Raw genomic sequence first — 14,888 nt, forward strand, 5'->3', positions numbered from 1 at the left:
CTCGTGGATTCATGTTCCTATTATACACACATGCATTTCCAAACATTTGGACTACCTATGTTGCAAATGTATTATCTTTTCAATTTACACACGGCATCTAATGCACGTCTGTCCGTCCTGGGAGAGGGATCCCTCCTCTGTTGCTCTCCCTGAGGTTTCTACCATTTTTTTCCCTTTAAACTGTGGCTTTTCTCTGGAAGTTTTTCCTTGTACGATGTGAGGGTCTAAGGATAGAGGGTGTCGTTTTTTTCTCATACTGATACTCTGAACAATCTGTGCTGTTGTATTTGCTGTAAAGTGTCTCTACTGTAGGCTATTTTTATTATATGCACAGCACTTTGGCTCGACCAAAAATCGTTTATAAATGTGCTATATAAATAAAACTTGATTTGATTTGATTTGATTTGAAAGCTCACCCCATAGGTAAATCCTTGATTATAAATGAAATCAGCTGATTAGGTGGATGGGGGCGGGTTCAAAAGCGAGTGGAAGCCATCTTGGACAGTTGGTTGACAAGCCTCTTTCGTAGTCAGCTAAAAAATTGAGAACACCTTACAAACACCGCATAGAGAACCGGTAATTTCAGCTAACTGCATGTACATCTAAACTATTCCTACCTTTGCATAGTTCTTTACCCTATTTCTCATGTTTTGGTGACTTGTACATTTGGCGTTTACTGTAAATGTTATTTCACCTGTTTGTTAGCTTGCTAGCCGACCTAGCACGGAAAACGAGTCGGCTTAGCTAACTACCTGGCTGAGATTAGTAAATGGTGGGTATCTCATTTTGTCAAATAGTACTCTTTGGAAATAGTGTCAAGTGTTATTTCGAATGGTGTTATAACAATCTGACAGTTACAAACAATGCTCTGAATCCAGTATTGTAACGTCGTTAACCGAACCAGCAAAACATTAGCACGAAGCTAAAGCTTCGTTTGCTAGTTAGCCAGAAGTCCACGGCTAGCAGAAGGCTAACGTTAGCATCTAGTTGGTTGTATTTAACAGACAAACTGCTCCTCGGCGGTGTTCAGATATGTACCCTCTTAAGACTTTCAGGTTACAGCGTTGGGGTTACTTTACAGTTAACCTAATGTTGGGATTGACCTCGAAATTCAATGTTTTCATATAAGCAAGCAAAGGTTAACTAAATAACATTACGAATCACCGCTGTGTCGGTCAACTTTTGACATGTAGGCCGGCCAGTTATTCAGCTGAATAATGATTTGATATGTCTCCATACCCTCCAAATACAGTATATTGTAATTTCCGCTTATCATCATGGAACTGTTTTGTCGGATAAGATGTTTTTAACACTCTCTGTCCCGTATGTTTCAGGGTTGGAGAAACCTGATAAAGGACGCAGCGGCTCTGTGAAGCTAAACAAGATGGCTAGCTGAACAGTCTGCCAGTACTTGAAAGCTAGATCAGCCCTCCTGGTGTATGGTTTTCCATATGGCAATGGCAGATAATTCCATCTATGCTAAATCCTAATTAAAAAATAAGAAGAGGAATTTGTTATTTTTTACACTTGACGTCCCACACACGGCAGTACTGTTGAGGAACCTGCTGAGACAAACACGATTTGAACAATTTACATTTGGATAATTATTGAAGTCTCAAGAGTGAAGGACAATCTTAAGTATTGAGTGGTCCCAGCAGAGCGGACTCGCTGCATCTAGAGACTGATATATATCTCATTGCCACTGGAAGAAGAAAGCATAGCAAACATGAGTACCGCCAGGACAGAGAACCCAATGATTTTGGGCTTGTCCAACCAGAATGGACAGCTCCGAGGTTCAGTGAAGACTGCTGGAGCGCCAGGTGGAGGTGTGGGAGGCCCTCAACAGCAGCTCATTCAGATGAAAGGCACAATCAACAATGGCAATTCCCTACCAGCCCCTACAACCAACGCTGTCATCAAGTGAGTGATAAAATATATACATGGCATGTTGTCAAAGGTATTGCTGTCAAATCTTATGTTTCATGCTAAAAATAACTTTTATCTTTCATAGGCTTGGAGACGACTGGAAGAAAAATTTGAAATTGCCCCCCAAAGACACGAGGATGAGAACATCGGTTTGTACAACATAGTTATTCTGTTTTGCTTTTGACATGTTGTTTCTAGTTAGGTCACGTGCTCTCATTTATACATTTTTCATTAAAATGTCAGCAATTGTTTTGTTTTTTTGCCAGCCATGCTAGAAAACCCTGCTAAACTTGGCTATGTTAATTTAATAAGGATATTATATACATACCATTACTTTGGTGCAAATGATACAACATTTCACATGAAAAAAATAAGCAAAGCAATACAGTATACATGTATTAACTTTCTGTTAACCATAAATACGCTGTAATACCTTAACGGACATTATCCACTAAGATCTGGGGGGCCTTTATATTTATATTGTGTCCTTTTTTTATTTGAACATACTTTCATTCTTAAAGCCTTCCTCTTATTAAAGTTGTTGCAGTTTTCGCGTTGGGTGTTTGACTTGTTTAGTGTTCCACTTGAATCCACCTGTCTGGGTTTTTTGATCTGAAAGTCGTGTTTTATTTTTTCTTCTTCACGACATGGTTAGATTTAAGAAAACAAACTGTTTCAAAATGTTTGTTTCTATACATTCTTTGTTTAAAAGTGCTTCCATGATAGATTTTTAGAGCCCTTTTTTTATTGGGAATTTCTGTAATTGGTTAACACTTTAGTGCACTTATTTAGGGAAATAAAAACCTCTCCTTTCATTATCAGCTGGTCATAATTTATTAATTTAGTAACTTTTTGTTTAAATCTTTTCAACTAAATGCTAATTATTGCTTGTTTTTATGATGACAGGATGTGACTGCAACTAAAGGCAACGAGTTTGAAGACTACTGCCTAAAGAGGGAGCTGCTAATGGGAATCTTTGAGATGGGCTGGGAAAAGCCCTCTCCAATCCAGGTACATTGAGACAAAACTCAGATGTAATCAAGAAGGCGCGTTTGTATTTAAAGGAGGGCGTGCCTTTTTTATTATAAGCTTTGTCACCTTCTTAAAATCTTGTTAGTCATTCCAGTATATTAACAAAACATTCTCTTTGATACCTTTGCTTAATTAGGCATACAAAATACTTTTATTTATTGTCTATCAGTAAATCACTCTTTAGGGTTTTTTATGTGATATAACTCCTGCGTCTCAATTTCAAATTGAATCCTAATGGTGGGGATTTGTTTAAAATCTGGACACTGGGTTTAGAATTTGGTTTGGTCCTTAGTCGGGCTCTGGTGAAGCAGCACACAAGAAAGTAAGCCTTTATTCAAAGAGTTAAGCCTTTTTTAGGCAAACTCTTGGCATGGCATTAACTCTCAGTCCACTGCTTAGGTCCAGACTAAAATTGTGATGGCTGAAATGCCATTACATTTTGTATTTTCATGGTTCCCAGACCATTTATTCTAATGAGTTTGATCCCCCGAGTTCTCCTCGTCTGACCTATTCAGATGGACCCACTAAGAGGGTTTAACTTGTGTTGCTGAGTAGCCTGCATGGGGTATTAATAGACCAATACCTCAGCACTGTTACTATTTTACTTTCCATCCAGTTTAAATTGAATATATTTTGTTAGAATAGGCAATGCAATGACTGTACCAACCAACACATGTAGAACTGTGTATGAATCTGTCATTTCTGCTTGTTGTTCAGGAGGAAAGCATTCCCATCGCACTGTCAGGAAGAGATATCTTGGCCAGAGCCAAGAACGGCACAGGGAAGAGTGGAGCCTACCTCATTCCCTTACTTGAACGCATTGACCTGAAGAGGGACTGCATACAAGGTGACACAGCTCATTTTCTGTTACAGTTAAAGTCAAAAAGTGAACTCTTGATTCTCGCCGAAGTCTTTCATAATTGTTCAAGCAAAAATCTGAAGTTCTATTTGATCAATTGGGAATATTTAATAGTCTTCTCTGACTTGATTGATAAGTAAATTGAATTTGTTCAAGATGTATCAATAATTAAGAAAAGTTTCTGACCTAGTTGTGTGATTGTATTCCAAAATAATAATTAAATGATCACCCTCTGTCAAACTTTAATAAAGACTATAATCAAGGTTTTTGTGAAGCTTAATGGTTTTAAAGCTTTTTTTCATGATTTAAAATAGGTATGAGTATTTTCTCACAAGATTGTTTATTGCTTTTATTCCAGCTATGGTCATAGTACCCACCAGAGAACTGGCTCTGCAAGTTAGCCAAATAAGTATCCAGGTCAGCAAACACATGGGTGGAGTGAAGGTAATGGCGACCACAGGTGGAACCAACCTCCGCGACGACATCATGAGACTTGATGAAACGGGTAAGCACAATTGATACACATGCACCGTGCCATTGATGTTTACATATGTTGTTGTTTTGTTTGGGTTCATGCCAATTACTGTGTTAATATCTAAAATAAGTTTTGTTGCATACTATTTAAATACAAGCAAATCGAAACCGCAATCTCTTCTGTTGAAAATAAAAATGGCAACATCAAATTGGGCATATCTTTAGGTGGAGTTATATTTTGAGTTCAAGTTGTTGCATGTCAGTCTAGTTCAAGTATTTTGTCTTGAGTCTGGAAAGTCTGATCTGATACTGTCAGTATCTAACGCAGATAGTAAAGAGTCCCTATCCTCTTTGGTTGGATATTTTCAATCTGAGTATGTCTAAAGGCAATCATCTTTGTACTTACTCGCCACATAAACAAAACCGATTCATATAAACCCTGTTATCAGGACGTGTTTCACTGTGTTTTTTTTTTCTTTATATTTTTGGTTGATGTTTGATTGGAAGACGGTTGAACTTTGGCAGCCAATCAAGAGTGAATATTGCCAATTATTTGCAGATATTCCTCAGAATTAGATACAGCTTTCTATACTGCAGTCACACATGGCTGAATATTGCCAGTGCGATTGACATGACATATCAATTAGGCAAGGCAATTTTATTTATATAGCACTTTTCAGCACGTGGCGATTCAAAGTGCTTTACAAAATAAAAACAAAAGACATTTAAGAACAAATACAGCATAAATACATAATTAAATGGCATTTGAAAACAGGCATAAAAAGCAAAGATAATGAAATAAAATAAATAAATAAACACAGCAGGTACAGAATACATGACTAAAAGGCATACTGCAGTGCGAGTATGAGCAGCTCAATTCAATTAGTTTTTTAGCTATACTAATTTAAAATCCTGAGCCAACTCATCACTGTCTGTCTTTAGTTTAAGCCCCGTGTGTCTGCTATATTTATTTAATTTGTTTTCCAAATGGTCTATTTATTTTACAGTACATGTGGTCATTGCTACTCCTGGGAGGATTTTGGACCTCATCAAGAAAGGAGTGGCCAAAGTCAATCAAGTGCACATGGTCGTTCTGGATGAAGTGAGTTGAATTGTTTATTTATCGTTCCCTTATTGTTCTACATTTACCAGTGTGACTTTACAGTGTATTCTGCACCGATAGACTGATATCAACTTGCTCCTCTGCTGTACAGGCTGACAAACTCCTGTCCCAGGACTTTGTGTCCATGATGGAGGAGATGCTGGGCTTCCTGGCCAAGCAGAGGCAGATCCTGCTTTACTCTGCTACCTTTCCTCTCAGCGTGCAGAAGTTTATGGTACATATTTCTCCGGTTTGATCCAACAACTTATCTTTATCATTTCTTATTGCTCAGCGCAAATCAGCCTTCATAATCTGCGGCACAACCTGATTATAACGGCTCCTGTCTCCCCCTGCTTTGTAGAACGCACACTTGCAGAAACCCTATGAGATCAACCTGATGGAGGAGCTTACACTGAAGGGTGTGACTCAGTATTACGCTTATGTAACTGAAAGGCAAAAGGTCCATTGCCTCAACACCTTGTTCTCCAGGGTAAGTGTCCTTTTTCTTTGTATAAACTCAAGCTGTTATTTAAACAGATGTAAAAGGCCACCTTGACTGCAGGCTTGTAATAAAAACTGTCCTGTCATAAATAACGCATTCATTTTGACATGTTTTGATTTTAATTTCATATACATTTATTTCAACATTGACTACACCTGGATTCACTGCTGTTTTTTTTCTTTGAATGTGCAGCTCCAGATCAACCAGTCTATAATCTTTTGCAACTCCTCTCAGCGAGTAGAGCTCCTTGCCAAGAAGATCTCCCAGCTCGGTTATTCATGTTTCTACATTCATGCGAAGATGAGACAGGTCAGCTCAAAGCACTGCCTCAGAAATACCAGCACGACCAGATTTAAGACCAAAATACACACAGGTGGTGATGGGTGCATGGCAGGACAGCTGCTGCTTTAACTTTTGGTGTGCAATAAAGCGGCGCATCGTGTATGCATGCATGTCCCTCGACTTGATGTGAATGCTCTATTTTTGGAGCGTTGCTGCCACTGCTAGCTCTGAGAAACAGTACTGTTGACAACTGGGTAACTGAACAACATGCACTACAAACCACAGCGTTTCGACTGTGCTGCCTTGTTATTTGTCTTCTACTCTTTCAGGTTGACTTTTATTACATTTGAATGGATTCACATAACATCCTAGTTTGGCAGCTTGTACTTTAGAAAAGGTTTACAGACGTTCACAACAGAGCTAACGTGGTGCTAATACGCCACAAAAACAGGAAGTGTTGCACTGCAGATCCACCACATGTGAGGCTTACTGGACATGTCTTTTCTGCTCTCCAGGAGCATCGCAACCGTGTGTTCCACGACTTCAGAAACGGCCTCTGCCGGAATCTTGTCTGCACTGGTAAGTAGGAGAGCCATGTGCATGTACTAATCCAAATGTTACAAGTAGAACTGTACAAATAATGAAGCGGTTTAGTTTCAACAAGCATCTTTGTACAAAAAAAGGCTGGAGGGTTTGGGAAGTGCTTAGTTAAATGTAATATTTGTATTGCTTACTGTGACATGGACTTCAGGTAAACATCTGCATACAGCTAGACATATTGTTCTCAATTCAGCGTGATTCTCCAGGCTAATCCAACTAGCAAGCTACAGCTTCGCACAACCTCTCTTGCCAAAACGTACTTTTTAGAACATGTCATCCAGAATGTGTTTTGCATGTGTGAATAGTGGACATAAACAGCTGTTTGGCTCACAGGGTTTACCAGAAGGATGTATCATACTGAAAACAAGCTGCTGTTCCAAATTCCTATACAGCCATAGCAGAACAATGCATCAGGTTTCAGATTTAAAACATCTTGTAGTTAGAAAACCTTTTTATTGGAATGATCCACCTGATCATGAAAGAATGGAACCATTTTGATGAGTTTCCAGCATGAAAACGGCTAAGGCTGACCCAGCCTTCCAAGGTAGAAGTGCACAACATTTTGGAGTGTGCCGTTAGCCTGGGGTAATGGGAGGCTTTGCTACAGCGAGACTGAAAAGAAACGAAAGGGAAACTGTGTTATGTTGGTGACACATTCGTACATATTATTTTGTTGTGACATGTTGGCTTGAAATGACTTGTTTCACAGGTTTGTCCACGTTTTTCGGTTGTTATTTTGGTACTAATCGGAACACCATTATTGTTTTCATCTCTTGAATTCCAGCCGAGTCATACGGGTTAAAATAATAATTGAACTGGCTGTTATGCACATATTTAACATATTGCTTCAGATGTATAATGGTGTTAATATAAGTTTGCCTTCTTTCTTTGTTTCCTCCAGACCTCTTCACAAGAGGAATTGACATTCAAGCTGTGAATGTTGTGATCAATTTCGACTTTCCCAAGCTGGGAGAAACGTACCTCCATCGCATCGGTAGATCTGGTAAGAGCCAATACTGGTTATGTCGTTTCCTTCTTGTACAAATCATAATGATTGCTGAGAATAACGATTGAAACCTTCACATTCTTAATCTCAGGCCGATTTGGACACTTGGGTCTGGCCATCAACCTCATCACCTACGATGACCGCTTCAACCTGAAGGGGATCGAGGAGCAGCTCGGAACAGAGATCAAGCCCATCCCCGGCATCATCGACAAGAGCTTATACGTGGCAGAGTACCACAGCGAGAGTGGCGAAGAAATCAAGCCATGAGCCAGTGAGTACAGACACAAGGCCAATACAAACAACACATATTTACTCTTTCAGGGTCATTCAGCTGCTCTTCTGTTCCCGTTTTCTGTATTATTGATGCAATGATTCCATTTGAACACACCGGCCAAGAAACTAGATCTTCTTATTAGACTGATAAATGGGTCACATTACAATTTGCTGTGCTAGTGTTCTGCTACTGTGCATGCCGGGTCATTCATATAACTCAAAGGCACAACAAAAGATAAATGAAGCATTATTACGGTTATTACCCTGATGGTGTTTCCTGCTGTGAGAAGACGTAGGAACATGAGCAATAACTCTCTGGTATGGCTGCAGTTTATTCAACTTTATTTTGTTAAAAGCCCCGTGTTACACAAGGCGTCTGAGCTGAAGTGTCCTTCAGCCGGTCACTCCATCTCTAGCAGCTGCAGGAGGCGCATAGTCTTTGTCCTTTTCAACGAGTCTGTTCAAGTTAATCTAGAAATGGCATAATTTGGTTTCACTTCATTCACAAACTGTTAAAAAAAAGTCAAGAACGATCAAAAGACATTGTGCAGGGTTCGTACGGTCATTGAAAACCTGGAAAAGTCATTGAAAATCATTGGTGAAAAAGTGTATGAACCCTGATTGTGAAAAGGGGCCCTATTATACGTTTGTGGGTTTCCCCTCTCATAGAGTGTTGTATTGGCGTCTGTTCATGTAAATGGTCTACAAAGGCTAAATCCCTGTTCCCTCCAGAGGGAGTTTCTCTCCCACACTCCCCCCTTTTGTGCGAATAACTGTAATGCCATATTTTCATTAATGCATGCTGAATCATTTAAACATGTTTTAGATATTAAAGGAACTAACCTTCTTTCACTCTTCTTTCTTTCCAGATCAGTCCATCCTCCATTCCCCTTTTGTATCTTTTTTTTTCACCCCCCCCCCCGTCTTGGAGTTCTCGTTTTAGTTTTTTTATGTACAGTTTCTGTTTGTCTTCCTTTTTTGGATGCCACCATGAGGAATGTGTATTTTGATGGACGCGTTTCGGAAGAACTCATTTGCCTTTTTGATAGGGCTCAGAGCTGCTCCACCACACCCTGAAGACATGAGCACCTGGAGGAAAGCATGGGACCAAGTCGAGAAAAAAAAGATATCAATGCACATCGTGAAGATTCATATCCACCAATGACACAAAGCCAGCACCAACAGCCCACTATACGACACCCTCCATTCTCCACGTTTTATTTTGAAAGTTTTAACCAATTTGTATCAAGTGCCTTAACAAGCAGTTCAACTCGTTCTAAAGTAATAACCCCTCATTATCCTTCATCTTGATCACTTCATGCCACACACTCACGTTCACCTAATTGAGAAATGGCTACACTAATTTACACATAGGTGAAACCATAACTGTTTTTTGGTTGGGTCATACGTTTGCAAGGAATGGAGATATTTGGGAGGGAAGCCGGTCGGATTTATCTTTTAGCTGGCTTAGCTGCACTTGAGTCTGGCTGATAAATGAGGACACACTTGGATGTTCCATGGACAGAGATGCTGGATTTTTCCCAAGAGACAGCCAGACTTGTCCGGTCACTTGGAAGGAGCTTGCGCTTCTAAAAGACCCAGAGCCTTTCCTCCGTCTTCATTATCAGAACACTAAAAATGAATGAGCAGCCTCTCAACACCACGAGTCATGAGGATTCCTGTTTCGGCGGAGTTTAATCGTAGGGAACGCTTTTTTTTTGTCCTGTGTTTCACCTTCCTATGGATGGCCATACTTAATTCTACGAGACGTGCAGCGGACATGTTGGCTGCACTTTACTCCTTGTGTATATACGTTCATTTTAAGATTGTTTTAAAACAAGTTCAAAAGGCTGGCTACAAACTGTAGAGCTTTTTTTTTTTTCGCCCCCCTTTCTCTCTTGTTAGCACTGGAGACGTTTCCTTTTTACTGCCGGTTTGTTTGATCTGCAATGTTGGCCTGTGAATTTATTTATAATTTTAGAAAGTGCAGAATTTATTAGAATCTAAAACATTGAAATGACCTTGTGCATGGAATGTTTCAGGAGGCAGAGTTCATCACTGGTAATCTTTGTAGCCCCTCAACATTTGAAGGAGAGTGCAATTCTTCAAAGCACTTAAAATGAGATTGTTTAAATTATCGCCCTTTTTCTCCTGCTACCAGTATTAACAAGAGTTTGGTCTAGACGGATGGCTTTGTTGAGCGTTCGAGTAATGAATTATTTGTTTGTCCCCAGCCTTAACTTGTGAAACAAACTCTCAAGCACACTCTGAAGATCTGCAGTTATAGAGAGTGTTGTTATTGGAAGAGAAAATAATATTCTATCATGTAGTAGTACTACTCGCTGCAGTGCAGCTGAATTTGAACAGAATACGTTTTCTGTCAGAGGTATTATCTGTTACGTTGATCTATGTGCTCTTTATGCACGGCGACATTGCTTCACACATGTTGAGCAGGGAGCCGTGGATTAATTTCCCCTTTTTGACGAATGTTAGCCGAATGCATCAAAACAAACTATCTGACTAAAATGTAGCAGAAATGTAATCTCTGCATTGCAAGTTAGCTGGCTTTATAAAAAGAAAAGAAAAGAAGCCTCGTTAAACAACCTGAGCAGGTTGAGCTGCACTTGGCGCACAGAGACGTTCAGGAAAAACACTGACTGCGCCGCTTTTAACACCCATCATGCCCAAATGGGAACAGTGGTGCAGAACAAAAAAAATTGGCACATAGGGGGAATGGGCAAGAAGAATTACATTTTACTGTTAGTCGGACTGCTTGTTTAAAGAAAAAAAAAAAACCCTGGGCACCTCAGACTGCTGAGTTTATGGCTTATTTCTCTATTGCTTTGACATTTGGGCTTTTGGTTACGGTTTGTTTTTATGCAGCATAACCTACTTTGCATTAAGATCATCTGGACACCTGTTTGAAACCTTTTTGCAAACTGGGTTCCCCTTGTTATAGTGAGATGCTTTCCAACTGTTCTAATCAATGAGAAGTAGTATTGCACATTTAATTTAAGCTCTTTTAAAATGTACCAGTGTGACGATGTTCAGTTTAAAAGTCCCTTTTTATTTCTCATTGGTTAGGACTGATCCCTGTTCTCTCAGTGTTGTCGTCCCTTAAATACATGCACATCTAATTTGGCTGTTTCGGGTTGAGGGGAGGGCTGTTTGAAAAAAAAATATTCTAATTTAAATGAAAGATTCGTTGAGAGAACTGGGATCTAACTGCACAGGCGTTTGGCAGCTGCCTGTCTCTCTGTGGCCCACCGGCAGTAACGGCAAAGCCAACGCCTCCAGGGCATAACTTGGCAATCCTTCAAGATTTAGTGTATTGCTACTTTTTGATTGGATGCTACATTACTGCCAGTTGCTGCCACTCTGAGAACCTTAAAGACTGAGACAAGAGCATCTCGCCCCAGATCGGGCGCCTCAATTTGATAGTTTTCTGTAAATAAATTGTCTCATTCTTTAAGGAATTGTTTTAAATTTGTGGGGTGGTTTAAATTTGAGCTCTTGCTGCCCTGATGCACAGGTTTATCCTCATTTCAGATTCCCAACACATTTACAAAAAACACAATTTTTGTGTACATTTTGACCAACCCATCACTTATTTTTAGAGAAAATGAGAGGACTGCTTTCAAAACTGATGCATCAGTAAAACAAATTGGGGAGGGAGGGGCTTTGGGCCGTACAAAGAACGAGATATGATCTTAAGATCCAGTTACGGTTATAAGTTAAAAACGTTTTGAAAAAGTTGCCCTTAAATTTGGATTTTTGTATTTTCTTTCAAATGAAACGTTCAAGAAGTAGAGTTCACCTTACTTAAAACAAAAAATCTCCAAATTTAAGTGAAGAATTTAAAGCCTGCGTTAATCTTTTTTCTTTTATTTGATGGAAATTTGGTCGTTATTCAATTGGAACATTTTCTTTTCAGTGAAGCATTTTTAAATGGACTTGAGTTTAAAAAGGATGTTATCAATATTGTTGGAAACAATTGAAAGTTATGTTGAAAATAAAGCTCACTGAAAGGTATCTTGTGGTTGTGTTTTCCTTGGAGCACTGCAGTGTCCCGTCGCTCTCTCACAGCCAGGTGTCAGTGTGTCGCTGCGAGTGAACTCTGACCTGGAGGATGTTCTCAGACCACAGCAAACATGCACTTTCATTTTGGTTTGTGACTCAAAATGCACAAGTCGCTGTTTCTCTGTTTATCAACTCTGGCTCTTTATGCCTGTGTAAATGCAGCTCTTCCTCCCCCATGTGACAGGTAAGATGGTGTTTTTCCTTGAAAGGTTTTTGTATTCAAGAGATTGTTGAGACAGCTTCCTGATCTTTAACTTCTGCTGGTTCTAAAGATCTGGTTGATTTATGGCTGTAAAACAGATTCATCTGAAATGAGTCTTAACCTAAAAGTGCATTTCCCACCAAAAGTAATGGATCTTATTGGAAACTACTTTAATACTTTTTAAAGTCTAATATCGTGTAGGAATTTCCTAAAAGAATAATCGCTCAGTGGAAAGCAGACTAGCAGTGAGCCGTCTTTACTTGCTTGCTTCGTTTGTGGGATAAAAAGCAGCCTTTTGTTGCTGAGCACCTGAGGTTATTTAAATGTTAAAACCACAGACCACAGACCTTCCATATATCTGGCCTTTCCCCCCTTCAGCAGATATCAGCAGACCTTTGCCCTCACCTGTTTACTTACAGTGACATATGGCTTTATTGCTTCCCTGAAGGACTCTACTTGTCAATATTTGATTTACTTGTCTGTTTAATAATTGCCCACTATAAATGAATTTCAGTGAAATATACTGCACCGGGCCCATCTTGCATCAGGTGCAGACCGCCAAACTGTTTGATGATGATAAATACTTTGTTGACATGAAACTGAGGGAAACTCCTGGTAAGTTTAAGTTGTTTTTAAAAATGTAAAAAGAAGGGAACAATTGTGTTCTTCATGTGACTCCTTTGTTGCCCACTTTGTTTTCTGTAGACGTTGTTTTGTCTGCTTTTCGCAACCTTTCAAATGAATCTCCAAACAACACCGTCCCGCCTGCTAAACTGCAGGAGTTCCTCAGTAATTACTTTGAGAAACCAGGGACAGAGTTTGAGTCATGGACACCACCGGACTGGCATACCAAGTGAGAACCAGTTACTAGAGGATTCTCGATCAGATCAGTATTGATTTTCTTTGGTTAGTCGACATTGTTGATATGTTTTCTATTTACAGGCCAAAGTTTCTAGGAGGAATAGCAGACCAACAACTACGTAACTGGGCTGCAAAAATCCATAATCTGTGGAAATCCCTCGGCAGAAAGGTGAGCTGAGTGAAATGATTATTTGATTGGCCTAATTAAGTCTAACTTAACTAATTTAATATATACATAAGAAAATAAACTTAATTAGATAAAAAGCACGTTTCTGTGATGTGAATTATTAGACAGTAATTACAATTAATACCTAGAGGGGTTTTTTTCTTTGTTGGACAAAGCAAGCTATTATATAAAGTTCAGATAAAACTATACTTGGTAGCCTAATAGTTTACATAAAGAGGAAAGCACACATCAAATCAATACACAGCCATGGTTAGTACCATCATTTTAAAGGTAAGTCCACAAGCGTATAAAGCGTATATGCCTGACGACTTACCTTTATGTATATCGAAGTTGCGCATCCACTTAAACTTGAGTCTAAAGCCTGCTGAAGAATGATGTCTCTTCCAGATCCGCACAGGTGTCAAAGATCACCCCGAGCTCTACTCGCAGATATACACCCCGCACCCTGTTGTTGTGCCTGGGGGGCGCTTCAGGGAGCTCTACTACTGGTGAGTGAAGGAGGAAGGCTGTCTCTCAGATGTCAGGGAGAAAAGACTCTCTGGGTCAGACCCAGGCAGGGGTCCCTGCTGAAAGCCCAGCTTGGTGCCGTGTGCAGACAGTGATGTTCACCTCTCTGTGCCCAACAGGGACTCCTACTGGGTCATCAACGGCCTCCTGCTGTCAGAGATGACAGACACGGCACACGGGATGATTCAAAACTTCCTCTACCTTGTCAACAGGTGAGCCTTAAAGCAACTTTCATCTCTCACTTAGAAGTCCACCGCACTGCAGATAACATCCTAAATTGTACACTTTGGATATGGAACTCTCCAGGGGGGGATTTCGTGATTTGTGCATTAACAGATTTCACAATTTCACAGATATGGATTCATTCCAAATGGTGGTCGGATTTACTATGAAAGGCGCAGCCAGCCTCCATTCCTCACTCTAATGGTGGAGAGCTACTATCGAGCTACCATGGATAAAGAGTTTCTCAGGTGATAATATGGCCGAGCTGATGTCCTGCACCACACATTATCATTTTTCAGCTGCATCTCCTCCAAAATAGAAAGAAAAAGGCGTAATAAACATCAGAACCTGAGTGCTCCTATCTTTCTGTGCCTACAGTTTGTTTCTCCTAACATGCTTATTTAGAAAGACACACACACAACGTTTATATGTAATGCTAGGGGTCCTATTATGCTTTTTGAAGTTTTCTCTTTCCTGTAGTATGTTATATATCCCCCCCTCCTCCATTGGACTCCTTTGTTTACTCCTGTAACATAGTGACATCACAAGATATCACTCGGACATCTATTGTCTAGCGCTCCCTTACATTGAACGTGAAGTCCTGCTAAGGCGCAGGACATCACTAAGCAGTTGACCAATCACAACAGAGCCTTCCAGCTAACCAATCAGAGCAGACTGGGCTCTGGTTTCAGACAGAGGGTGAAAAGAGGTGCTTCAGCACAGGCAGTATGAGAAAAATAAAGACTTTTTGAACATTAAAGCATGGAAACATG

General features: G+C 39.9%; 2 protein-coding genes across 4 annotated transcripts in view; both read left to right on the top strand.

The window, feature by feature from the left end:
- Positions 1-490: 490 nt before the first annotated feature.
- ddx6 (DEAD (Asp-Glu-Ala-Asp) box helicase 6) lies at positions 491-12,088 on the top strand. Of its 3 annotated transcripts, XM_010772737.1 has the most exons (15): positions 494-576; positions 706-772; positions 1,335-1,920; positions 2,012-2,075; positions 2,833-2,937; positions 3,676-3,805; positions 4,176-4,322; positions 5,299-5,393; positions 5,506-5,628; positions 5,755-5,883; positions 6,088-6,204; positions 6,693-6,756; positions 7,679-7,780; positions 7,875-8,054; positions 8,926-12,088. In XM_010772737.1, the coding sequence occupies exons 3-14, from the start codon at positions 1,727-1,729 to the stop codon at positions 8,048-8,050; spliced, it is 1,446 nt and encodes a 481-aa protein (XP_010771039.1). In that variant the 5' UTR covers positions 494-576; positions 706-772; positions 1,335-1,726; the 3' UTR covers positions 8,051-8,054; positions 8,926-12,088. The 3 variants fall into 3 exon arrangements, with proteins under 3 accessions (XP_010771040.1, XP_010771039.1, XP_010771038.1); XM_010772738.1 differs by lacking the exon at positions 706-772 and having other exon boundaries at positions 491-576; XM_010772736.1 differs by having other exon boundaries at positions 498-772.
- A 753-nt stretch (positions 12,089-12,841) lies between these two features.
- Positions 12,842-14,888, top strand: part of treh (trehalase (brush-border membrane glycoprotein)) — a 6,736-nt gene continuing 4,689 nt past the window's right edge. The window contains exons 1-6 of the mRNA XM_010772743.1: positions 12,842-12,953; positions 13,044-13,191; positions 13,281-13,368; positions 13,774-13,874; positions 14,013-14,105; positions 14,247-14,363. Of these exons, the coding sequence (XP_010771045.1) occupies positions 12,842-12,953; positions 13,044-13,191; positions 13,281-13,368; positions 13,774-13,874; positions 14,013-14,105; positions 14,247-14,363 (659 nt within the window). The remainder of the gene's footprint in view (positions 12,954-13,043; positions 13,192-13,280; positions 13,369-13,773; positions 13,875-14,012; positions 14,106-14,246; positions 14,364-14,888) is intronic.

The sequence above is a fragment of the Notothenia coriiceps genome, unplaced genomic scaffold (genome assembly GCF_000735185.1).
Source record: "Notothenia coriiceps isolate Sejong01 unplaced genomic scaffold, NC01 NC01_scaffold00011601, whole genome shotgun sequence".
Classification (NCBI taxonomy): Eukaryota; Metazoa; Chordata; class Actinopteri; order Perciformes; family Nototheniidae; genus Notothenia; species Notothenia coriiceps.